General features: G+C 40.6%; 1 protein-coding gene across 1 annotated transcript in view; it reads right to left on the reverse strand.

Moving 5' to 3' along the window:
• Positions 1-13,317: 13,317 nt before the first annotated feature.
• Positions 13,318-27,264, reverse strand: part of Fbxl17 (F-box and leucine rich repeat protein 17) — a 408,585-nt gene continuing 394,638 nt past the window's right edge. Inside the window, exon 9 of the mRNA XM_048331058.1 lies at positions 13,318-16,169. Coding sequence (XP_048187015.1) covers positions 16,029-16,169 — 141 coding nt within the window. The 3' untranslated portion in view covers positions 13,318-16,028. The remainder of the gene's footprint in view (positions 16,170-27,264) is intronic.

A 27,264-nucleotide genomic window follows, 5' to 3' on the forward strand; every position in this document is an offset into this window, starting at 1 on the left:
GTACTTACCTTAAAATGTATTCTTCCCTTTCAAAACGTAAGGCCAAGCAGGGCTCTGGCGGCTTCCGCCTGTCATCATAGCTACTCAGGAGACTGGGGGCTGAGATGGAGGTTTGAAGCCCTCCCAGACACACAAATCCAAGGGACTCTTTTCTCTACTTAAGCATCAAAACGCTGGGAGTGAAGATGTGGCTCAAATGATACAGTGCCAGCCTTGAGAGAAAACTTTAAGAGACAGGGCCAAGGCACCGAGTTCAGGCCCCAGTACACACAGACACACAGACACACAGACACACACACAGACACACACACACACACACACACGGCCAACAGATTAAGACCTAAGAGAATGTGCCTCTTTGCCTTTGATCACAATGTGCTCCTGGAATATTGAAGGACAAGCAGAAATTTGTAAGCAAAGGATGTGCCTTCGTTATACACATACATGTATATATACACACACGTATGCTCTATAATTGCGTAAAATTGCCATCTACTGTTAGAACAAGTATCAAATTCTGTCAGAAACCACACAGACATCCAGGTACAGGACAACAAAGGAAAGGTTTATTGCCGGCAAAGGGGCCGGGAAGACCCCTTCTCCCCGGGAGAAGTGAGAAGTGCGGCCTGTTGTCTGGGGTGACCTGGGGTGACCTAGGAGGTCTTGGACGTGCAGATCAGGGGCTCCACCATGTCAGGCTATGATTGATGGCTGCTGTCAAGGGGGTCCTGCAGCTGCCTTGACCCTGGAGGTCACTTGTAGGGGGATCTTGCTGTCTTACGTGGTCATCAATGGAGGAGAGGAGGGGGTGGAGGCTAGCTACTGGCTGCCCTGTCCGGAGGGCTTAGTGCTGCTTAGGAAGGGAGCACGCTAAGCTGTGGGAGAGGAGGCATCAGGCTCACGGATACATTCTGGAGAAACTGATTGAAATAGGAAGAGATTAGAGTTCATTTGATTTGAAATTTTCACAATGTCAAACTGTGGCGAGAAGGATTTACCTAGAAATACATTTGGATAGTTGGAAGAAGCAAGATGCGATCGAGTATTGAGTTTTGCAGGCTAATGACCTTCCCACTTCCGCTATTCTCTTCTCTGATAAAAGTCTTATACAAGGGAAACAATTGCATTTGTTGGTTCATTGCGTTATGAGACCTTCATTGCATTTGTATCCATTAGAGTCAGCATCAAGCATTACAAAGAGTGACTAGAGTAAGGTAACAATCTATCTCGTTTCAAGAAGCCTGGTGGCACGCATATATGGTACAGCAGTAATTCGGCACCCACTCTCCTTGGAACTTTATATTGCATCTTTTTTCAATCAACTCGTGGTCCAAGATGGAGACAGAAATTGTAACCATTATGCCCATGTAACGTGTTGAAAGATGTGCAGAAAGATGAGAACAAAGGATCTTTTTTTGGCTGTATGGTCGGAGACTACCCCAACATTCTTTCCAATTATCTCTACTTAACTCTTGAGCCAAAGTTATATTGCCATAAGGGAGACCGAGAGGTAGGCACAGTGAGAATACTGCAAACCAGGCTTCTCTTTTAAAGCAAGGTAGAGAATATGGATTTAAGGGAGGCAATGAGATGCTATTTCTGCTACTGGCACATGGGGCATAAATAATACTGGAAATACTGGGGTATCTAAATTTGGCCTCTTTAAAGGAGAGCATAAGGATTATGGGTCTGCTTGTAGAAGAACCAGTAAACTAACCTTCCCACAGACAACTCTTCATCTCTTGGGCAAGAGAGACTCTTCTGGATTAAAAAGCAGTCAGTTTTTAAAGGGGACTCACCATTGAAAGCAAGGAGTTCTGTTCATTGGGGGAGATTCACTTAGAGATGGGTTTTCCTTTGATGGGAGACCCCTCCTCACTCCTCAGTCTTCACAGGACAGGAAAAGGCAGAATCTGAGCAAAACACTCCTGTCTTGCAGACAGTAAGGATAAGAGAATGGAGTTCAAGGCTGCACAAGAGAACACAAAGTGAGTGGAAGGAGTCCTGGAAAGGAAGGAGGCCCATTGGAATCTGCGTATAGACACTCTGCAAATCCTTTGCTGACTTCTGCTCGTGCATGGGGAAGACGTGCAGGAGCCCAGGGAAAGATCGAACTGGAAGACTGAAGAGACGGGAGAGAGATTTCAGCCCACCTGACACTGGTAAGAAAGAGCTGGGCATTCACGTCACTCTAAGTTACAGGGACTTGGCCATTGTGTTTCAAATACCTTTCTCCTCTTATTTTCTTCCTGTTTGGGGTTCTAGTTGCAGAGTAACTTGTAAGACCCCCATTAGACTACTTGACATTGTCACACGGACTACGGAAATGTTATCTCTCCGCCCCCCCCCGCCCAGCTTTTTTGTCTCTGCTCTTTACATAGGAAAATTTCTCTTGCTATATATTCACATCCACTGTCACTTTCTTCTGCCAACTTGAATTTGTTCATAAGCCCATATTCAATGAATTTTCTATTTCAGATATTGTACTTTTCAGTTCTAGAATTTCCATTTTATATAGCCTCCATTTCTCTGATGAATTTTCCCCATCTGTTCCCTCATTATGACAATTTTTCCCTCAAAGTACTTAGATGGGTAATTGTAATATCAACATCTAGATCAGATCACATCTATTTAACTGATGGGGTTTTTGTTATAAGAGTCATTTTCTTTTCCCTTCAAAACCCAGTAGAATTTTTAGTGTACGCATATACACATACACCACGTGTCCTATCTTGTATATCTTCTGGTTTCTTGTATGCTTCTTTATAGATTTTTTTTTTGCTGTTTTTATCAGGTAGTAATTAGATGATAACTTCGATTTGTAAGGGTTTAGTTATCTGTTTTGCTAGAGAGAAAACACCCATTATCAACAGCAGAGTAGGAAAGAGATATAACTGTGGATCATATATGTATTAAGGAGATAAGGGATACTAAATAACTTAATAATAAATAACTCATGCCAATAATGTCTACAAGTCAGAAGCAATAAAAAAAACTGCCCCCCTACAGAAAATAGGAAATGCTTCTCCTCCAAAAGAAAACCTCAAATTCATTTAACATTACTGGGGGAGTCTTTCAAACGTTTAAAAATATTTCTTTTTTTTCTAAATTTTTCCAATTTTTCATAAACTCCATCAGGAAATAGAAGGACATTATGAGAACATACTGTAGCACAAGAAAATATATGGCAGAATTTCTATGCCTACACTTCTTCCAGAAGAAGTAAACAAAGTTCTGTAGGATTTAAAAGTTTATCAGAAGAAACTTACACAAATATGAGGTGATGGGAAGCACCACAAATAGTAAATATGAGAACAAACAGATTCGACTTCCTTATGACGATACTTTCCCCAAGAGCAAAAGCAAGAAGATCTATTACCTTACCTAGTCCATACAGTATGAGATGTCCTAGTGTCATAAGGTACAATAAAGCAAGTCAGAGAAATAAGAGGCCTAACTACTGGAAAGCAATATGCATTGTCTATTTGTACATGCCATGTTCTCTCATGTTTAAAAAAAATCCTAGGAATCTGAAAAACAACTAGTTATAATGAAGAAGTGAATTTAGTAAGGCCACCGAATACAAATGTACAACATACAAAAATAAAGTGTACATCAACACTAGTAAGCAAACTACTGAAAACATAGTAGCATACAGTGACACATACCTATAATTCTAGCTACTCGGGAGGCTGAGATCTCTGAGGATAGTGGTTCAGAGCCAGCCCAGGCAAGAAAGTCTGTGAGACTCTTATCTTCAATTGACCACCAGAAAACTGGGGGGTGGGGGGGGGGGGGCGCTGTGGCTCAAAATAGTAGAGTTCTAGCCTTGAGTACAAGAGCTCAAGGACAGCAGCCAGGCCCCGTGACTGACAAAGAACAAAACAAACAAAAAATAATGGCATTAGAAAAGCACAAAATACAAAGGGGCAATTTAATTACAGGAGTAAAAGACCTCTAATGTGAAAACCGTGAAAGTAAAGACTGTTTGATGACTGAGAAAATATGTCATGTTTGTGGGCTAGAAGATTCCGTATTATCAAGGTATCAATTACCTCAAATTAATCTGGACATCTTAATACTTATCAAAGTTTTAATAAGACCTTTTAGAATGCTACTGTGTCAACATGATTGTAAAATTCATATAGAAATTCAGAGGATACAGATTAGTAAAAGATATTTGAAAGAGAACAAAGTTAGAACATTCATGCTACTGATTTTAAGGATCACTAAGAAGCCATAATAATCAAGATGGTGCCATATTGTCTTGTAGTATTGTGAGAATGTAGACAAGTAAATGACTGAAACAGTGAGACACTTTGGAAACTTATCCATATAATATCAACTTACATACAAACACCAACACTATTCAATAAGGAAACTTGTGATATGAAAACAAAAACATAATTTCCAGATATGTCAGACATAAATATATGCCTCACCAAAGGAGACGCGAGCATGGATTATAGGTGCACAAAAGGTGCTTAGCTCATCAGAAGAAGGGAAACCTTTAGATACAGAGGAGCCATAGATACTTCTAGAAGTGGCTAAAGTCAGAGGACTACCATCCAATGTTGCCGAAGACGCAGAGCAGTTGCAGTTGTCTCACTGGCATGGCCGTCATGAATGCCAAGCAGCCTAGCACATGGTCTAGCAGTTTCTTAGCAGGGTCCATGTTACATACATAACTTAGGACTCAAGAATTCTACTCCTATTACATACCCAAGAGAAAAGAAAATGTATAGCCCACGAAAACAGTCATAGAAAAACATTTATATGTGTTTTCTTCATAATAGTCAAACCTGGTAGTAACCCAAATGTCTACTAAATAAAGTATAGTATACTCCCACGATGGCACAGTATTCAGAAACAATTAATATACACAACATGGACAAATGTCTGAAAAAATCAAATGAGAGAAATTTTCCACAAAGGATGCACCCTTCATAAGATGATGAATAACATGCATAAGAAATGTGAGGTCGAATTTGGAGCACTGATTTCCTGTGTTAGGGATTTACTGTGTAAGGGGATCGGGGAAATTTCTGCAATGGTTCATATGTGACATGTGCATTGTTTACTTTGCTTTCAATGTATTGTAAAACATTTTGTACGTATTTGTTACACAAATCTAGACACCTTCATCAACTTCCAGAGTACTGTAGCTTAAATGTATGCATTTTAGTTGAGGCAAACTATACCTATTTTTTTTTTAAGTATTACTTTTAAAAACATGGTCTCATGGTGATTTTTCAACACTTGCATATCTATTGTTCTATTGTTGTCTAAGCAGATATCGCTTTTTTTTTAAACCCTCTCCTATCAGCATGAACAGAAGATCTATTTGGTTATTTAATTTAAAAGGTTGAATAAAATCAGAAAAAAGAGGTATGTGTAGAAATATAGTTTCACTAATTTGATATGAATATAAAACCCTATGTGTGGGTTTACCACTTTCCTTCTGATGGATTACCAGTGTCTTTTGTCTTTAATTTGCATTCCACGCTGTATAAACTATTTTCATATCACCTATGATTTCTAGTCCAAATTTCTTTAAAAATGAGCTAAAAATTAAATGCATTTTTGAAGCAATCTAAATGCAAAATCCTCCTGGGATTTTATAATTTTTTCACATGCTACCTCTCACGTGCCCTACAACTAATTTAACCCATTTTTGCGTGTGACTCACTTTTCATCTGGATTTCCAAAGCATTCGACTCTGCTTTTCACGGCAGAGGAATGCACCTTGCTTTCTTCCCATCCTTTCTTATTTCACTGGTTACAGGATGGTTAATTTCATCCACCACCACAGTGCGCATCTACTCTTCCCTTGAGCTGTGCCCAGATCCATGTGCTCACTTAGCTTCAATGGAGTCAGCTCTTCCATGCGTTCAGATACGTTGAAAACGAACTATAGAACTTGTGGGTGAGGACGAGTGGGCAAATCTGAGAGAGGGCAAGGGAAGGAGTGACATTATACAAAGATATGCACCCACTACCTGATTTATGTATCTGTAACCCCCTGTTCATTACCTTTACAATAACGATAAAACATATATTAGAAAAAAGAAAGGTGTAATAAAGTCACCAAACAGTGAAAGGGGAAGAAAGCTTTCTCTTTTAAATCCATAAACCTTTTAAAGATTCCTTTACCATTTTCTTCTTTGAAAAGATAGTTTTGCCCCAATGTCTATTAACATATAGTGAAACTGTGGCAAAACGTTTAGCTCTTCCCTATGTGTGTTCTTTCTTTATTTCTGAAATGTAAAGGCAAATGTTGGCTTAGAGATTTTTACAAAACTTATTACCTAAGTGGACAATTAACGTATTTCAGAGTATGTATGTATGTATGTTTGTATGTATGTATGTGCCAGTCCTGAGACTTGAACTCAGGTCCTGGGAACTGTCCCTGAGCTGTTTTGCTCAAGGCTAGAGTTCAACCACTTGAATCAGAGTTCTACTTTGCCTTTTTGCTTGGTTAGTTGGAGATAGGCGTCTCATGGACTTTCCTTTCTGGGCTGGCTTCAAGCTTTGATCTTTAGGTCTCAGCCTCCTGAGTAGCTAGAATTACAGGCCTGAGCCACTGGCACCTGCCAGATACCTTTATATGCTGTAGAGTGCTGATTAAAATCATGACAAGAAAATATGGCAACTACAAGCAAATAGATGATCAACAAGAACTTCCATGACCAGATGTGAGTGCATACCTGTAATCTCAGCTACTCAGAAGGGTAGCAGAATTTTGATTCAACACAAGCATGAACAAAGTTCCAGAATCTATTTGAAAAAAAGGCAAAAAAAAGTCTGTGAATGTGGCTCAAGCGGTAAAGCACTTGCCTAGCAAGTTGAAGGTCCTGAGTTCAAAGTCCTACACTACCAAACAACAACAAAACCGCCACAAAAACAAGCAAACAAAAAACCAATTAGGAACTTCCAATATCTGTTGATAAAAATATAAATTGGTTCAACTCCTTTGGAGAATAGTGTGGCATTCCACATACAACAGTAAATTTACCATTGCTAATATTAGTAATTCCTCTCATATATCTGTGTTCTCTAATACCTTAGGACACTGTACAAGAATGTTCTTGGCAGTGGGGTCATTAGTTGTCCTACATTGGGAAACAAACCCAAATGACTGTCAACATCGTAGTCTAATGGCTAGTGTTGCGTCCACGCAGTGGAAGAGTATTGGTATGGTTTGAATGTTTTCCCTCCCTGCCCCCGTTCGTAGGTTCTTCTCTGGAAATCTTTTCTCTGAAGGTGATGGCATTATGAGGTGAGGTAAAGGAAGAGCCCCAATGAATGGTACAGTATCCCTATAGAGATACGCAGAGCTACCTAACCTTTCCAGCACACGAGGAAGGAGAAGGAACATGCTCTATGAACCAGAAAGTACTTCCCAGCTATGTTGAATCAGTGGCGTCTTGCTCTTAGGCTTTTTGGCCCCCGCCACGGCAAACTGTTAGAATTCTGTTATTTATTAGGGGCTTAGCTTGATTGTTTTTTATAGCAGTCTGATGAAGACAATTACAGATCATGGGAATTAAAGAAATGAACAGAATGACACACAATGAAATGCGTGGATCCTATAAACAATAAGGAAATAAAAATCATAGCGCAATACACACAGTATGTTTCTTTCATAAAATGATCAAGACCAGACAAAGGTGAACTACAGTTTTTAAGGATGTACACCAAGTGGTACAACAAAAATCGACATAATTAGGGGCCAGGATTGGGGTCCATTTGAAGGCAAGGGGAATCCGGAAGGCGGCACAATGCAAGACAGGAACTTGCAGAGCGTGGACGATGTTCTTTCTCTTGACCTGTGCAGTAACTGCATGGTGTTTGCTTCATAACCGTATCATAACGGTACACGTATGCGTCATGCACTTTGCTCTGTGTTATATTTAGCAGAAAAATATTTCAAAACATTATCCAGTGTATTATGCAATTCACTTCTCCCCGCCATCACTCTCGTTACCCTAATCCAAGTCTAGGTCTGGGATCAAGTTCAGATGCGTCCATCCTTCCTTGAAGAAGCCTGAGGGTTATAATCGCTAATTTTCTTCAAGCTTTTGGGTAGGTAGTTTCATGAGTAAAATAGAATGAAGAAGAAACAAGGACGGTAACATTCAGTAACAGCCACATGGAAAAAGAAACAGTAAACATTCATTAGTATAAATTTATTCCAAGGCAAGTGTTCATCCTATTTTATGCTCTCCATTAGAGCAACTTCGGCCACATGAATTATCGAGTAATGAGGGGTACCAGTTGCTTGATTTTCATATCACGCTCAGTTATTTAAGTCATGTACAAGTGTACTTCCCAGTATTTGCCTCTCTACAGCCATGAATCCTGTGGCATAATCCAATTTTTAATATCGAATTGAAGAAACGCTTTGATAAAAAGCTTCATTTAAATATAATTATCAAGATGTTTTTATTTCCATTTAGCGATTCACTTACAAGATGTTGCTTAAAAATACAGTGGAATCAGATCTTTCAACAAAAATGAAGCTTGTTGAGTTTTCTGCATTCATTTTGATATATTTAAATTTTTACCATTGTCAGTAGCCACCCAGACCCATTAAAACAACATCTATTTGTGACTGTTTTTTTTTTTATTTAAGTCTTTAGTTAGTGACTAATTTTCCATTATGTTAATCACAGAAGGCTGAATAGACTGCTTTCTCTAAGGCATGGTGTGTGTGTGTGTGTGTGTGTGTGTGTGTGTGTGTGTGTGTGTGTGTGTGTGCACGCACGCATGCGCACATGTACCAAACCATTCGATTAGAGGATTGCAAGCTAGAGAAATGAACTCCTTCCACGGTAATCTGCTTGGTCCCCCTAGGGTGTTCGGGGCACTTTATACGGATGTCTCACAGATCTTTGAAACCATGCCAAACGGGGCTGGGGTGAAGCTCTGTGGCAAAGCGCTTGCCTAGCAAGTGAAATGTCTCTGGTTCAATCCCCTGTACCAAAAGGAAAAGAAAATCAAGCAAACAAACAAACAAACAAAAACAGTTTTAAAAAACCCTCAAGTGATGCCAGACTGTGGAAAACATCCACGTGATGCACGAGTGTATCTTCCATCTTGTGGTGGTTCGGATCGCAGAGTTCAGCGATGCTGGCTCTTCTGCTTATTTCTCTTTTGGAGAGCTGGGGAGACCCAGCCCTACGTGGTTATTTTTTAACCCCGCTGATATTTTTTTAGTGCATAATAATTGTGTCACATCAGGGTCTCATTGCAATACTTTTCACAAGTACATACAGTTTGGTTATATTCACGCCTGCTATCACTCTTAAGCCCAAGTCCTTTTATCTTTCTTGTAATTTTAAAGTCTAACTCTTCATAAACGCATATACAATACTTAGGATCATTTTCTGCCCCTCCTGCTCCTCATTGCTCCCACCAGTGCTCAAGCTTCCTTCTCTCCCCGCCCCCCTTGTATCTAACTTCCACCTACGAGAGACAATATGTATTATTTCTCTCTCTAAGTCTAGCTAATTTCACTTACCAAGATGATCTCCCGTCCCGTCTGTTTTCCTATAAAGAACGAAAATTCCACAGCCCGGAGTCTTGGTTAAAACGGAGCCCCGTGAACTTTCATGCCTGGCCCGGCCCTGAATGGCTCTTCCTTAATCCCTGCCTCCCAGGTCGCTCGGATTCCAGGCTGCAGCCACGGGGCAGGGCAAGGCCTGGGTGTTCTGCCCATCACCGAACTTTGCCATTTTGAGCTCGCATTTATTTACCTGGACACATTTTGCACCTTATTGTGGGATTTTTTCACTTCCTCTTCCCGCCAGATGTCTCTTTAAGCTTTCTGTCCACTTCATTGGGCCTTCTTTCTTTAATTGGCTCATTGAAGATCTTTATTCTGACTATTGATCCTTGGTTGTTTTTTTTGGTGTTACATTTATTTTCTCAAGTCTGACTATAATTTCATTGTCATCAAGGCACTCCTGAAGAAAAAGGCGCTCATTTTTATTTTAGACACATGTGTGAATCTTTATAAGGAGCACTTTCTTAAAAATTTCATACCTTGAGGTAGAGAGGGTAAATGATTTCCAAGTATCATAAAGGTATTACCCTATATTTTCTTCTAGGAATCTTGAATTTTGCACCTGTTTGTTTTGTGTTACTTTGCTTGGTGAAGCCTAGAGAGTCAAGTTCATTTTTTTCCATAGGAAAAATCAATTTAACCATTCTCATTTTTAGAAAAATCATTTGTTCCTTGTTTGCCTACATTGCCAAGTCTGTGACACACTCTTTATTTTCAGGGATAATTTGCTTGATTGGTTTATTTGTTTATACTGAAGCCTTTGCCACATCATCTTAGTTACTATACCTCATTAGTATAATTTTATAATGCTTTAGATATGTAGGGCAAATTCTATCACCTTATTCTATAAATATGATTTGACTGTTCTTAACTTTGTGTTCCTGTATATTAATATAATGAGCTTGTTAATTCAAAAATTCTTGTAGGATTTTGTTTGCAATTACGTAATATTAACAAGTCAATCACGGGAGAATTATTAAGAATTAAGGTCAGAGCGGGGAGCTAGTGGCTCACGCCTATAATCCTAGCTGTTCAGGAAGGAGATCTGAGGAGCAAGGTTTGAAGCCAGCCTGGGCAAGGAAAGTCCATGAGACTCTTATTTCCAATTAATCATAGAAAAAGCCAGAAGTGGGGCTGTGGCTCAAGTGGTAGGGTGTTACCTTTGAGCAAATAGGAGCTCAAAACAGCACCCAAGCTCAGAGTTTGAGCCCCAGAACTGCCCCCCCCGCAAAAAAAAGGTATATTTGCTCCACTTGCAAATCTACTGGTGAGTTTAACAAAGTTTCAAGGATGTTGGCAGAAGACACAAGATTCTTAGGTCCAAGACAAAGGACCTTATTCCTTAAGGTAGTGACTGTAACTAGAAACCAACATTTTGTATACAGGTGCTGAAGAACCAAATTCCATAAAGAAATAAATATGAAAAGAAACAGGCTGAGAGCCACCTGTGGTTGTATTACAGGAGACGATCCTTGAGTTTTGGAAGCATGAGTATACTATACCAGACAGTAATGTCTGCCCTTTGCTGTAGAGGGAGACACTGTGTCTTTGAAGGTTATTCATCACAAAACACTCCTAAAATATTCTAGGACAGTCAATGATTATCTATGCTTTCAAGAGATATAAAAATGACATGGAGAATTATCTCCTAACTGCATATCTAGGATACTGAGTTTTTCTATCCATGAACATCATTTGTAGATGATTCTCCTCCAATGACTCAGTTTGGTTTTTCCATTCTGGAAGAATATTGCTATGCTGGGATAGAGCTTTAAGTAACATGTTAAATACAATTAGCAATAATAACAATCTTCCCTGTTTTGTACAGAAAAGTTTCTAAGGTTTCAATGTGGAATAATGTCTTCTAGTTCTTCGTTAAAAACACCCAAGCCAGGAAGTGGTGCTGTGGCTCAAGTGGTAGAGTGCTAGCCTTAAGCTGAAGAGCTCGGACAATGCCAAGGCCCAGAGTTCAAGACCCATGACTGACAAAACAGAAAACCTAAAACAGGGTATCAACATGCCCCATGACTGACAAATGCACTGCCTTATGTATGAAACTGTAACCCCTCTGTACACCACTTTGACAATAAATACATTTATAAAACCAAAACAGGAAAACACCCAGACCAAATTATCAGTGCTCTTTTGTAATTTCAGCTGACACGATTGTTTATTAGGGACGAACTGGAATTATCATGTTTATTTTTATTGTCTCTATCGAGAAAGTCCTACTCATTTTCACTTCAATCACTTTATATATACTGTAGTCTGCGTGCTAGTGGCCCTTACCATGTTCATGTGAAAGCTAAGCGTGGAGCCGTTAGGAGGTGCTAAGGCCATGAGGGGCTCTTCCTTCCGATGAGCGCCTGGAGAATACTGGGGGGAACTGGAACAAAGCAGCCCTTTAAAAAACTTCTTTTTACTACAATGGTTAAAGTGGCATCTTGGAAGCAAGGGCTGGGACCAGCCATCAGACCTGCAGGTGCCTTGATCTGGCACGTCCAAACTTATAGAACTGTGAGAAATAACTTCCTTTTGTTTATTGTTTATCAAATCCGTGTGATTTTGTTGAGTAACAGGAATGAACTAAGGCCAGGTGGCAAACTGACTGGACCATTACTGCTAATAGTTTGTTCAGGGCTTTTTGTCCACAAGTGAGATTGGCTTTTAGCCTTCATTTATACTATGATTGTGTAACTTTGATATTATAGTTAGACTTGTCTCACAGAAGCATTGTCTCCAGTAAGGACTTCACCTTACCACGTCATAAAAAAATGTATCAAAGACACCAATGGCATCCGCGTTGTTGCTGAATTCAATTCTTAACCCTCATCTTACTTAACACTATGGCCTGTTTGATTACTCTCTCCTCCTTGAAGGGTGGACATCACATACCCTCGTATTTCCTCCTCCTCTCAAGTCTGTCCTCTTTGGTCTCCTTTGATGAATTTTCTTCGTCTCTGTGACTTCCTAATTTTGGATGGTCCAAAGGCACAGTACTTACACCTCTTCTTTGTCCAAATAATAGAGGATGTCCATAGATGATGATTTCAGACAGGCTCACGGCTTTGAATGCCATCTATATATCATTTCAAAGGGTCCCTGTCCTTTGAACTGAACTCCTATATCCAAACACATTTTTCAAGTTGAGGTCTAACAGACGTCTGAAAATTAACTCATACAAAACTGAATGCATCTTCCCCATCTGACCATTATTACACAGACGCTACCCCATCCCTCCCTTTTTTATAATAATTACTTATTTATTGTCAAAGTGATGTACAGAGAGGTTACAATTTCATATGTAAGGCCATGGGTACATTTCTTGTACTATATGTTACCTTCTCCCTCACTCCCCTTGCTAATTCTCCTCTTTCTTTGTTAGGATATGAGAACATTAAAGGTAAGGCTAAACATTTATCTTTAAATCCCCAGTTCCTGGTATACATCTGCTATTGAACAAATGTTATATTCATTTATTTGATTTTGAAAATTGGAACAAATTACTATGTCAGTCAGATTTTAAACAACTCATTTGTTTCAACCCATCAGGTTTTAAACTTATCTCAGTAGTAATCAACCAAATTAACGTTTGTTTACCATCCTGGATTAGTGATATATATATATATATATTTTTTTTTTTTTCCACAGTGAAACACAAAAGGACACACTCTACTGCATGAATTCATTGTATCTACCCAGTAACGGGGAAGCCATGCATTGTCTCTCAAACAAAACAAAAACCACAGTGCTTTGTTTCTCTTTTATTGCAACCCATTGCAAGGTCAAAAGATTCACAGAAATATAGAAACTACAAACCAAGTGAATTTTCTTTATCCACTCAAAAAGACACTTAAAGACAAAGGACCAGAATTTTCCACTACAGCAATATATTTCATAGGCTTTATTCTGAAAATACTGTTGACATTTTGGAGAGGATAAAAAGCCCTGCATTAAATGTGTTCACATGTATTTATGGCATTTTAAGCAAAAGAAGCTATATTGCCTAGAAAATTTATTTTAAGCCTTATTTCAAAGCATCTAATGAGAACACATTCAACAATTATCACAGAATCACTTGAGGTGATGCTTTTCTTGGCTGTTTTTTTTTTATTCTTTTTTATTTTTGAGATTAATGTTTTGAGGCTGGATGAGAGGTCTACATATTTCTACATATGTACCAAAGCACTTTTCCAGGTTATGTTGCATCAGGCTTTCTGGATTAGCCAACATTTTAAAGAGTAAATGCAATCCCCCCCGCCCCCCGAAGCTAGAGCAGATTACAGTGCTGTACTTTAGATTCAAACAATACAACATTGAAAAGAAATCAGTTATACATTCTGAAACCATTTGACAACCAAACTGTAACATTCCAAAGATTATCACAACTTTGAACTGAAAACATACCATCTATATCATAGATGGCTCTCCCTTTTTGTCTTCTTATTTAACTATTTAAAATATAGTGTGACATATATAAAAATTAAGCTTTTGTTTATTCACTCAAGCTACTATTACTATACATACTGTCTTATAAATTAGTTTTGGGTTAAAATCATTTAAAATTTTGTGAAATAAGATTTTTTTTTTTTACTGGTGGAGAAATAACTATGAAAATGATACATTTCGATATGTAATAAGAAATGTAGTTTAATGGTAAACATTTTTTTCTTATACACATTTGACTCCCTTCAAATTAAATTAGTAACCTATTAAATTAATTATGGTTAAAATATTCATGGTGTTTTCCCATTAGATTTTCTTAACTGATTGAGATAAAAACAAACAAACAAAAAATGCCACATCAGAAACAGGTTGACATAATCAAAGGAAACAGTTGTACAGAAAAGGAGTCATAAATATGTGGGAGGAATTCAAATGTAAGGCTAACTTCTTACAGCTCGTATTATTTTAGCAATGTTGGAATTGATGAGAAATAAATTCAAACCTCACTATATTTGTTAAAGACCAAATAACATTTATGTCCACATCAGAGAAGAATAAATAGCAAATTCACAAGTCGGGGTTTGCTTCTAGTCCTATTATGAAAGGTGATCACTCTTTAGCTTAAAAAGGCTCCCTGCTGTCTCGATTAAAAAATCTAGATGCAGGAAAAGTTACTTGAGCCTGAGTCCCTACAGTTAATTAATTGTGAAAATGTGTGAAATCGAAACATATATTCATTTGCTGATAGGTACTGTCTTAATTGAAAGCTGGCAATCTTTAAGTAAATGAAAATACTTACTTCTGGCAAGTATAAATGAATCTTAATGAACAGATTTTCTAATTTTTCTTAACTCATACATTAGCTAGCAACAGATTTTTGCAGTAGCATAAAAAGGATTGAAATAATGGTAACATGCATATTTTCCAAAGTCCTGTTCTAAAACCCAAAGCAGAGCAAACAAAAAGTTCAATAAAAAGATTGTCTACTTAGGTCTGTCTCACTCATTGTCTATCATTGTGACTACTCTCAGTGTCAGAAATATATTTTCATAATTATCAAAATTAACAAAATAATGAAATGATCTGTAGATTTTTTTTAATAACTGCACACCATTACTTACATTGGTGGCTTCCCTAGGGATAATGCTAATATCTACATATCACTAAAATAGATCCCCACCCATTACTATCTACAAAAATAAAAGCTAACACAATGTCAACGTAAAACCAACTAAAATACTTAGTACTCAACAGAATGCATTTGTAGAATAATGAATAATTAACTTTCGTGAGTTGGCCAGGAGAGTTCAGACTGTTGCCTTGGTATAAAAAATTTGCAGTGGGCTTCATTCTCTCTAGTCCCGAGGTCACCCAGCAAGGAGCAACCTGGCCACCTGTGGACGCAGCAAGTTAGCAAGAGCCACAGGGGTAACAGGTTCCCTCCAGGGTCCAGGGCAAGGCCCCCAGCCAGGAAAGGAGATGACTCACAAAGACCCTGCCCTGGTGTGTGTATGTCCTTGCACGTGTGCACGCACACAGGCGTGCGCACAGCGACACGCAGCTATGACCGAGCATCCTGAGTACCGTCTCCTGGCCTCTCGTCAGAGCAGGCTCGCTTGTGTTCCGGTCTCCCCGGTGGAGGGACAGCCGTCGGTGAGGGTCGGTTCCCAGAGTGACAGAGCTCAAGGTCATGCGTCCTTTGCTGTGACTCTGAAAAATCTTCCGGTCCTTTGAGAGAAACAAGCTTTTGGACAGAAAGATTAAAAAGTTTATACTTTGCATAATCTTCTTTTCTTTTTTCTTTTTGGGAAAACAAGCCAGCTCACCTGGGAACAAATAACAGTGCTTTTATCCTATGTGTTTGCAAACAAGACACAGATACGCACACCCAGTGCACACCCAGTGCACGCCCAGTGCACACCCAGTGCACACGACGCAGGTGGTGTCGAGATCCCACTCCAGTCCAGGCTCCCTTTCCGGGCCTGCTGGCTGGCCCGGGGGGCGGCGGGGAGGGCTAGGAGGAGGCAGCAGACATGTTGGGAGTCCAGCCCATCTGGTAGGCTCTCTCCAGGGTCCTCTTGCAGTCCTGCAGCACGGTGCTGAAGGTGACGTGGGGGTACTGCTGCACCAGCTGCTCCACCGTCACTTCGTTCACCTGCAAGCACACAAGCGGCACCGTCAGGCCGGGCCCTGCCTGCCGCCCCTCCCGGGGCCCTGCCTGCCCCGGAGCTCTGACTCAGCAGTGCTCCATCTGCCCTTCTGGAGTCTCTAGAAGCGTACATGTTTAGGATTGGTCAAGATCGTAATGATGTCCACTGAAAATGGAGCCCTGGAGAGAGAAGGAAATGGAAGCACCGTGTTCTCATCACATTCGGCTTCTTCAAGACAGACAGCGCACAGTGGGAGACCGTGCACAGGATTCCAGGGAGGAGGGCGAGGGAGATGTTGATTTTTCTTCCCTTTAAATGTTAAGGCATTGCAAACTTCAGGTCCCTTTGTGGAAAGGGCTGAAATGTGAGGAATCAATAATTAAAACATACATGGCTGGCAGGTCAGCGATGGCCCCAATAGACCTTAACCATCAAAGATACCACCTTGATTCCCGATTAGACAAGGCAATCAGACAGGCCTAATTAAAACTAACACCTTTACAACTGCTGTGCTGTGAAGGGATTAATTTGTCAATTATTTTAAAGCTGATTGCAGTTCATATCACAGAACTAGACAGCTTCCTTCATCCTTTAGATAAATAAATGATTAACCTAAGAACCACAACTTTTAGGTGGCTTTATTTAAAATCTTTATTGAACACTTGGGCATTTTCGGATGCATCAATATTTTACTTTTCCTGAGTAAGCTATACTGAAGTGAGTCTGAAGGAAAGTACTTGTGATACACAGTTTTGAGCGTCTCTCTTGATACTCCTTACTAAAAAAGATCAGGATCGCCAGGAACTTTCAATACCACCAAGCCCTGGCTGTTTGTCTTGAAAGAATGCATGAAAGTGAGATGATCATGAAGTCCGTTGTCTGCACTTCTCTGAAACAACAGGCTGCTTTGTGGCGGTTAGGAATTATTTTCTTGGGGCAGGGCCTCCCGTTGCTGAGAAGGTTCCCCGAGCCAGGCCCTCTAGCCACTTTGGGCTCCAGTTAGTTTTTAGATATTGCCTTGTTGTTGGGTGAGGATAGCCTACAACTAGTATCCTCCTATCCACGCCTTCTGTGCAGCTGGGGTTAAAGTTATGAAGCCACATGCTCAGCCTGTTTGTTGAGATAAGTTCTTGCTAATTCTTTTTGTTTTGTTTAAAGTGTGAACCTTTCCAATCTCTACCTCCCAAATAGCCTGGATTTCAGGTAAGCCACCATGCCTGACCCCTTCCTTTCTTTTCGAAATTAGATTTTTACAGCATAACTTGTAAAAAAAAATGTTAAAAATACTTATGATAGAGGATTTCCATAAGAATTAAATGTAATCATATGCCTGCTTAGTATAGTAAATGACAAACAAAGCTTCCTAAGTGGCAGCTGTATTGCAGTAGGTATCCAGGAAACACTATTGAATGTAGCAGTTAATCAATCATATGTTAGAGGAACTTACTCTCTATGCCAATCAATATATATTTGATATATTTAAAAAGAAACCTTTAACACAACACTGGTTATAACATTCAAACTAAAATCATTACAGGGAAAACAGTAATCTTCGGAACCTACTTCATAGACAGGAAGAATCTGTCTTAATGTTCTTCAGAGGAGTTCCTAGATTTTTCCTAGTAACACAGTCCAGTCAGGACTTTTCTTTTGCTGGTGGTCCCCACACTGCTTTGGAGTCACCTTTCCCATTCTGCCGTAAACACACCTGGAAAGGTGCAGGTTCACTCCATCAGAGACAACACCAGGGAAAGATGTGCCCTCTTGCAAAAGAACTTAGCATCTGAGCCACTTAGCATCTAACAGACTAAAAATAGGTAGGAAAAGAATGGAGAAAAACACTGAAACCTACCATAAGGACAGAGACTATTTTACATGTCCATCTTTTCCAATCTGTACATGGACCTGTACACAATTTTGTGTATGAGGTCCACAGGCAATTTGCTTTGGAGAGACAATTAAAAAAAAAAACAAACAGAAAATACCTCTGTGATAACTTTTCAAAGAAGAGGCATGTAATTCACCTTAAGAAAACTTGCCACAGAAAGATATGTTTATGAGATGTATACATCAGGCAATAATTTTCACTTTCATTAAGGCTTAAGAGTTAATTTATTTCATCAGCTCTTCTAATGTACTTTATGTATCCTTTTGATGTACCAAAATTTGATTTATCTATTTGTATTCCATAAAGTAAGGTACACTAGCCATTAAGAATAGAGATAATTCAATGTTAATTCCTAGGTTGTGGATATGAAGAGACAAAATTTCCTGTGTAGCTATATGAAAAATGGCATGGGCAATCCTCTGCAGATATAATATGTCTTCTGAGCAATCCTTTTGCTAAACTATGCTCTATAAATTCTAGAAAACAAAGCAAAGGGGAAATGCAAATATTCCATTTCAATGCTTTGTTAGGTACAAGTTATTCATGGGAAAATACATATGCTTGCATGTTTACTATAGGAAAGGTTCTTTTACTTTAAATGTCTCCTAGTGATGTAGTATGCAATTTTTTATATTAAAGTTATGTTCTTACTCTTTTAAAAATTGTATTATCTTTAAGGAGCTGTGCAAAGGAGTTGTCATTTTAAAAAGCAGCATATCTTGATCAATGTCATCACTAGAAACAGTACAAACCCTGCTCACTTGGTCTTTGTATAGACTTCATGGTTCTCAGGTGTTGTAGATGTGTCCAGTGTAAGACACTAGGAAGGTTCAAGTCTGTTTGAATCTTATGCCTACATACACATTTCTGGAGACATTTTAACATGCACAAAAGTACTTGCTAGGAAGAAAAGATCCACTGTCTATTCTAGCTAAAAATGTACACAAGATTAAAAGGAAACACAAAAATAAAGATGATTTTAAAGCTCCCCATCATTCCTAGTTTTATGTATTCTGTTTCTTTTTCTTTGGCTTAAACTACCAATGGCAGCTCCTATTTCAGATACGAGCTTTAAAAAATCAAGTGTCTTCCTAAAGAAACAGTCAGCCATGTCATTTGAAGAAATTACAGTGATTAAATAGAAAAAAGGCATGTGCCACAGGTATGTGTATATATATATATATATATATATATATATATATATATATATCCAAACACATACATGGGTTTCATAGTTCTTGCCAAAGACTACATAACCATCATTTACATTTTCACAATTATTGTAAATCTTTCTAAGGTAGTAGCAATTTGTCTGGTATTTTAATCTATTTTGAGTTAACATCTATTAGCACTTTTTGAAGATGTGAGGTAAATTGCTATGTTGATTAAGGTAAATGACAAGGTAGTTTCATCATATTGCTATGGCTGTTGCTAAGATGGAAGAGCGAGGAGAGAACCTTCAGAGTTTCAGGGAACCCATCGAGCTAGTTTACCAAGACTGTCATACCTCATTGTCAGTGCTTTCCCAGAACGTCCCAGATCACTGTAAGCCTAGGCCTGGATTATCTTCTCGATTATAGCAACTATTAAAATAACATAATTTCATTTAAGACTTGCTGAAAAGCAAACAAACACTGATTTACATGAGGTAACTCGAATTTCCACATTAGCTGATGTTAACAACAGGACATGTTTTCTGTCAAAGAAGAAACAAGAGACATGGCAAGAGTATCTTAGGTCACGGCTAAGAATAAAGCTTATGAAGTGACTTGTTCTCTAATGCAGAAAGTTCCAACGTACTTAAAATGCCAGAGCAATAAAACGTACAGAAAGATCCCAGACTGATTCTTGACAAGAGCACTCTTTCAGTCATCTCTGTTTTCCACTTCACATATACTGTCTGGTATATTCTTATCCCATTAGAATACAGAATTTTTGTTCTCTACCATATCCATGGCATCTAGAGTACACCTAACATATGATAGGTACTCAATAAATGTTTGCTCGCTAAATTAACATCCATTGTTCAATGAATAATTTACTTAGTTTCAGCATTGTAATGGGGACTGATCTCAAGGACTTGCACTTGAAATTCTACCATTTGAATCACACTGCCAGTCCTTTGATTTTTTTTTCTTCAGATAGGGTCTCGTGTTTGTGCCCTAAATGGCCTGCTGTGCCTTCTGAGTAGCTTGAATCACAGGTTACGTACACTATGCCTGGCTTGTTCACTTGGAGGGGGGTAATTCTGGGGTTTGAACTTAGGGCCTGGCACTTGGTACAGAGGTCCTCTAGCTCCGGAATCAGATCCTCAGCATGTTCTGCTTTTTCATGTAGGGTCTTGCATTTTTGCCTAGGACCATGATCCTCCTATTACAACTTCCCAAGTGCCTAGGTCATAGACACAGACCACCATGCCTGAATGACTGATTGGGATCGAGTCTTCCCAACTCTTCCCTTAGATAGTCTTGCTACCCCTGATTCCTATGTACCAAGTAGTTGGGATTAGAAGGTATAAGCCATGGTGCCGGTACCTTGTGGTTTATTCTTGTGAACTTTTCCCCAGGCTGGCCTTAAACAATAATCCTTTAATTTCTACCTTCAGAGAAGCTGGTTTACAGGAATGAAGATGTTTTATGCACATAAAAAATGAATAAATAATTATGCATTAGAAATTGTAGAGGTAAGTTCACAGTGCTCCTAGATGATTCCAGGAATAGAGGAGTATTGACACTTTACAGCCCCAAACTCCTTTAACCCACTGAAGTTCATGCTTGTGGTGATTCTGTGGGCAGCCATCTTTCCCCTCTGACCTTCCCAGGTGCTTCTTTCCAGATACTTTCCCCTGGAATTTCCCAAAACTTTTCACAAAGGAACAAAGCAGCTCACAATAGCGCTGAGAAATGAAACGAGTCAGCTGAACTGTGGACTGATAGCAGCCATTCTTATTGGGCGTCAGTGATCCACTACTCTGGTTGTGTATACTGAGGGCCATGTTAACAGTCTTAGGTGTAAACAGCTTTCCCACACTGCACAACCCCCACACGCTTCAGAAGATGTGCTACTTCGCTTCCAGCATTCGTGGCCCGCTCAGTCTGCAGGCTCAAGAGAGATCCGAGGACTTTGTGACAGTGCTTGATGTCACAGTTATCTGCTGGCAGAAAGAGCTATGGCTGAGTCTCCTGACTCAAAGCAGTGCTATTCCTACCCTTTGATTTTGTGACTTTCGGGAGCTGACATAGTTTACAACTATGGAGGAACAAATGGAAATCAGAGGGGCTTGCTATTTTTGGTTGGTTCTATTGTCTCCCTGGGGAACATGAAGCAGATAGAATCGTTTTGGACAATGAGGAATTATCCACCCAACCTGTTCCACACACCTACTGATAAACACCTAGAATTAGGATGTCTCATGGTTGGATATATTCAATATCTTTTCTTCTCTCCAGCATGATTTATTTTAGTAAAAACATTTGAAAAAGTTGTTGAATTTTTACCTTTGTGAGCAGAAAAACAAAAGAAAAACACATTCTCATTTCAGTGAGGGTGGGAAGGGAATAATATTCAATGAACATATATTTTCCAGGCATATGAGCACTAATGCCGGTAAAATAAACAAGTTGTAGCCTATACTGCACTGATATTCACATAGGGGCAAAAAGCCAGGAAGTGGCAGCCAGGGTTTGAATTCAGGACCGAACACAAACAGAACAGCGTTTGAACCAATTTCCCTGGTTCACATGGGGTTATCTGTGAAGTAGAGTCAGATCTGGTAAAATGGTTACTGACATTCTTTTACTAAGGTTGGTATGTAAGTACTTTGCACTTGATGTGCTAAGTACTTACAATGCCCGTGATGAGCTTTCTCTGTGAGATATTTTGTCCTGGAGCTGGGATTGTATGACACAAGATCGGAACACAATGAAGCTCCAGGACTAAGGGGCTTTTGGTAGGGCCAACGGTGACCATGTTAGAAAGTAACACTGCTTCCCTGCCCACCTCTCTCCTAGCGATGTGCTTTTGCAGGATGAGGGGCAGAACAGTCAGCCCTCTCAGAGCTTCTCACCTTGACAGGAAGACTGAAAACTACAACAGCACCAGCATGGCCTCAGAAAAGCTCTCAGGAAACAGAAGCTGCTAGGCAAGGACGCCCAAAGCAAGATGATGATGTTCTCCAAGGGTGTGGAGAAGGGCTTTCCAAAAGAGAGATTTAAGCGGACCCCTGAAGCGCAAGGAGGTGTCAGTCTGGATACTGCATGCGTTAAATATACAAATATTAGCAACGAACAAAGAAGCCAGACCAGGAGCTAGAATAGAATAATTAGTCTTTTATGATGTGAACTATTTGGTGGGCATTGAAAAACTTCAAGTAGGAACTACGACACATTCTTCTTTCAGGGGCAGAGAAAATGGATCCCTCTGTGGGGGTGGGAAGAGCAAGGTGCCCAGCGCATCTGTGAAGGTGTCACAAACAGCACGCTCAGCTCTTGTCCTAATTCAGGACTCTTGTCCTCGTGCTGGACTGTCACTCTTCACAGACTCCTTGGGCAATGTCACTCAGTGCCACCAGCCCCAGGGGCAGACCCCTGGCGGCCCAGAGGCCGAGTGCTGCCTCTTGGGCAATGCACCTCCAGAATCTGCTTCTCTCGGAGTTTCCTGGCTCTCTGGGAAGCTGTGCTGCATGTCCAGGAATCTGACATCCACCAGCTGCCAGCAAGCGACTGTGGACAGTGCAAACCCAAACCCACTGTTCTTTCAGCTTAGTGCCCATGGGCTCTGATAGGGGCATGGTGGAGAATGAACCCTCATCGTGAAAATGATAAAGTAAGAGCTGTAACTGTTACTCATCTAGTTAAGATATTCCCCAGGGCCTGAAACAAAAGGTTCATTCATTTGTACAACAGATGGCAAAAAATAAACTGGTTTCTGCTCCTCTGTATCCAGTCTTTGATTTCTTGTTGTGCCTAGCTAAAGCTGGCCACCGTCTGACATTCTGTGGAACCCAGTTCTGAGGCAGGCCGAGTTTCTCCTCCAGGGCCCCTCCACAGGTGGGAGGAGACACTCAGACAAAGTCCTTAAGACATTTCAAAGAAGAAAAACCAAGTACCTGGACTTCAGAGCTAGTGCTAAGGGGAGATCCAGCGAACACAGAACGCTCGCAGTGCTCTACACTGCACACATAAATCTCACGTGGGTAGCCCGAGGAGTTTAAGGATGTATTTTGTATAGAGAGGTAAGAGATATTACCCTTGGGTGGCAAAAAGAACAAAACAAAAACCCCCATCTAAAAATGCCCCAACGCAGGAAGCGACGGGTACAGAGAGGGTGGACTCGCGGGGCAGGCTCCTTCCTGCAGCAAGCGCAGTCATCCATCTCGGAATCTGCACTGAGCAGAAGCGCCACGCTGTCACCAGCACGAGGCCTGGCTGCAGGTGGCCTCTCTTCGTGAGCTGGAGGTGGCTGTTCTTGCTGGCCCTGCTGCGATTCCCTGGCATGAGCGCCGTGAGAAAGCAGCGAGGGGCCTGGGAGGCTGGGGATCTCAGAAGCGCCCGCAGCGTGAGAATTGGGGCTCGCTAAGAGGAGGCCTCTAATTAGAGATTAGCAGGACAGAAAGTCCAATCACGGGATTATCAGAGGAAAAAGCTGGTGTCATTTTCATTCCTTGTACCACCAAGCAATCCTGCTTCAGGCTCACAGACTTTCCCGGGTCATTCTGGGAACGGACCGCCGGTTAAGGACTTGATCCACTGCGCCAGTGTATGGATGGGCATGTGCAGGGCAGACGGTCACCATAACTTCTATGTCAGACGCCAGGGCGGAGAAGGCCACTTGGGCCGAGGTGTCAGCTGTAGGGCTCCAAGTGGTTCGACAAAAGATCAACTACTAGAAAAGTTAAAAAAAAAAAAAAAGTAGGCCCTGATATCACTACCGCTGTAGTCATTGAGTGGTAAGTACAGTGTATTTACGGAACACATCTGGGTGGTTCTAAATTAAACTCGAAGTGAAGCTGAAGAACGTTAACTGAGGGGGAAAACTCTCTCTGAAGTAAAAAGAAATTGTTTTTCTTTGTGCCTAATGGCTTTCAGTTTTTATTTTCTCACATAAAGACTAGGCAGTGGTAATCATCAAGGAGGTACTTGATGAAAAAAGTCTTTCTGAAACTGCAGCTTCCATCAGTAGAATTTATGGATGTGACCTGTTTCCTAAAATGAATTTATTATCAGCAAAAATTTGCTCTACATGACTGCGATCAGTAAATCTGAAGATTAAAAAACCTAAAACATAAGTGGACTTTTTTTTTTCCAGAAAAGGAACTGTATATAAATCAGAGAATGCCTCGGGTCCCCGGGAGTTCTCAGAATCCCTGAGCTGCAGGAAATGTTATTAACGCCAAGGTAGCACCCTTCTTATTTGCTTATTTATTCCTCTGTCTGGATACACTTTTAAATTTATCAAATTATTAAGAGGATATGTAATCGAATGGTTTTCAAATTTGCTTTTAGTTAGATATACTTTTACAAACCCCAACTATCGATTTCAAATACATACAAAAATAAAAGGGGGATTGGTCTGACTGCAGAAAATGAAAGTGAGAAACATAGTCTAAGTCATTCATTCATCCATTCATCATTCATTTACCCATCCACTGTAGTCTGTAGCGCACAGCGTTGTATGTCCTGATAAAGTGAGACCGCAATTCCATTCTAGTGAGGAGGAGAGTGATAAGGATGAGAAAGAGAAGCATCAGCCAAAGTAACAAACAAAGCTAATATGCATCGCGTATATCATATTAAAACATTCACACAAATTAACTCGGCCTTCTCCATGGCCTGTGAGCTAGGTGCTCTTCTTATTTTCACTTTACAGATGAGGGAATGGGGAGGCTCCGACAAGCTGGAAGGGAAGAATGGGAATAGTGGAAAGAAACAGGATGAGGATGTAGAAGACAGGAGAAAAGCCTTCCCATGAAGCAGGGAGTGCTTGCTATACAGATGTGGCTGCCAAGAGACAGAGCAAGTGGCCAAGAGGTGGCCGTTTGCTAACACAGAGGTCACTGGTGACCTTGGCAAGAGCGGCCTCGGTGCCAAGGTGAGGCTAGAAATAGATTATAATGAGCAGTAAGGAAGGAACGAGAACTCTTCCCAGCCAACCCTTCTCAGACATTTCCTAGAGGGGTGACAGAAATAAAGGATGGCAAAGGTCCCTCTGAAAGTGGATTCAAGAGCAAAGTGAGGGTCTTTGTTCAGGAGAAACATAATTTCGATACCCTTTGAAGAGTTAATTGTCAATCTCCCAACATTCTTGTGACTATCTGTTCACTATTGTTCCCAACTAATTTTTTCTTGTTCACTATTCTTTCCATCGCCTGCCATGGTGACTGATATGTATGGCAGGTTTACAGTATTTACTGAGTAAATGAATAGAATATATACTAAAATTAGGAAAAGAAAGACCTGGGTTTTCTCTGAAAAGCTGCTTAGGGATAGAAACACCCTTCTCAGTGGGGGGGGCAGCACCGATGGCCCCCGCAGGCCCCCGCAGGCCCCCGCAGGCCCTCGCTGCTGCCCCTCCCCGAGGGACTGCAGGCCACCCTTGTTTCTACTCGGTTAAGAGTTTAGGGATTCTGGGATCTAATTTGACTTCTGCCGAGGAACTATTACCCGATTCACTTATAAATTAAGAAAACCGCAATCCTATAACCCAATTCTTTTGTACTGTTACTGAAGCCAAATCAAGGAGATTGTTTAATACCGAGGAATGATGTTTGGGGTGCCTTCAGGGAAGCTCCCCCCAGAAATCCACTCGCCCTGCAGTATTCAGGGGAACCGTAGGCACTCTCCTTCCCCGCCTTTCTCAAAACAAAACCAGTCAATTTCATAACAATTCGGTTCCCAAACAGAGGCGAATACAACACAAGCAGCTACTTGCAGACCATTCCCTTACGAGTTTCCGCCAGATGCTGAGGATCAAGCGCGTCTCAGCGTGGACACTGAGCGGCTGTTTGACTTGGCAAGTCTTTCCTCTCTGACTTCTTAGGTTTCTTCTTCCTCTGTTAAGTTTCACTGTAATTTAATGGAACCTAATCATTAAAAAGAAAGATATTATTCTTTTTAAGAAATGCTGCCTGACTCCCAGGAGCCGGCTTTTCCTAAGATTTTAGCATGAGAATTTATATTCGAGACTAGAAAATTATGATCCTACTAGGGACAGGAAATTAATATATCAGGTAGTATCCAAAGCAGGTATACATAAATAAAAACAACAGAAGTTAACATTTATCAAATGCTTGTAGTATGCCTGTGCTCAATGCTTTATTACAATATTTCAGTTAATCTCGTAATTTCCCTCTGGGGTAAATATTATTATCCCTCGTTTTGAGATGCATTTCAGGTGATTCTGAAGCTTTTCTGAAGAGATTAAGTTGTTCAAAGTTCCAAGAGAGTGAAGTGGAATTTGGAAAGCTAGAAGTCTGCCACTCATGATCACAAACTTTACCTCTTCCATAAAACTCCATGCCAGTATTTCTTGGCTCAAGATTTCAATACTGGAAGGAGTTTCAGTTACACTTAGTGGTTTAGGTGAACAGGGTCAGAAGATGCGAATGTTTGACTAAAATGAGGTTGAGATGTCACATCTGAATTTCAGATGATGTTTTCCCCTGCTTCGGTAACCAGGAATAGCCAGGGAGGCTTGTAAGGATGGGTGTTAAAGTGCTCCCGTGTGAAAAGAAGTCACCTGGAGAAATTCTTGCATCAGCAAGAGGAGCAAGGCGCCCTCCCGCTCAAGCCGGGGCTGCCACGGGCGCTGCTGGGCAAGGCTGCGTGGTGACAGTGTCACTCGCCCCGGAGGACTGCGGGCTCCTTCCGTCAGCCCACTCCGGCTTTACGAGGGCAGAATGTGGCTATGTTTTTCCACTTTATTTTCTTTGACATGGCATTAATTTTGAGGCTTAAATTTTGGCTAAGGGCAGTCCGGAAACAGCTGCGCGTACGGGGTAGGGAGAGGGGACCCCCGCAGGTACCCCCTGGTTTCATGGCTGAATTGCTACCAAAGCAGCCCTGGGTACAGGGCCCACAAATTGTTTTTACCTTAAACTGATTTTTCCAGTTAGTTCAGTGTATTAGTTACAGAGTCCTATGTTATTCTCCCCACAGGGCTTTCCTGCTCACAATTCCCAAACAAGCTGATAAAAACTCCCTTTTCTCCACAGA

The sequence above is a fragment of the Perognathus longimembris genome, chromosome 22 (assembly GCF_023159225.1).
Source record: "Perognathus longimembris pacificus isolate PPM17 chromosome 22, ASM2315922v1, whole genome shotgun sequence".
NCBI lineage: Eukaryota > Metazoa > Chordata > Mammalia > Rodentia > Heteromyidae > Perognathus > Perognathus longimembris.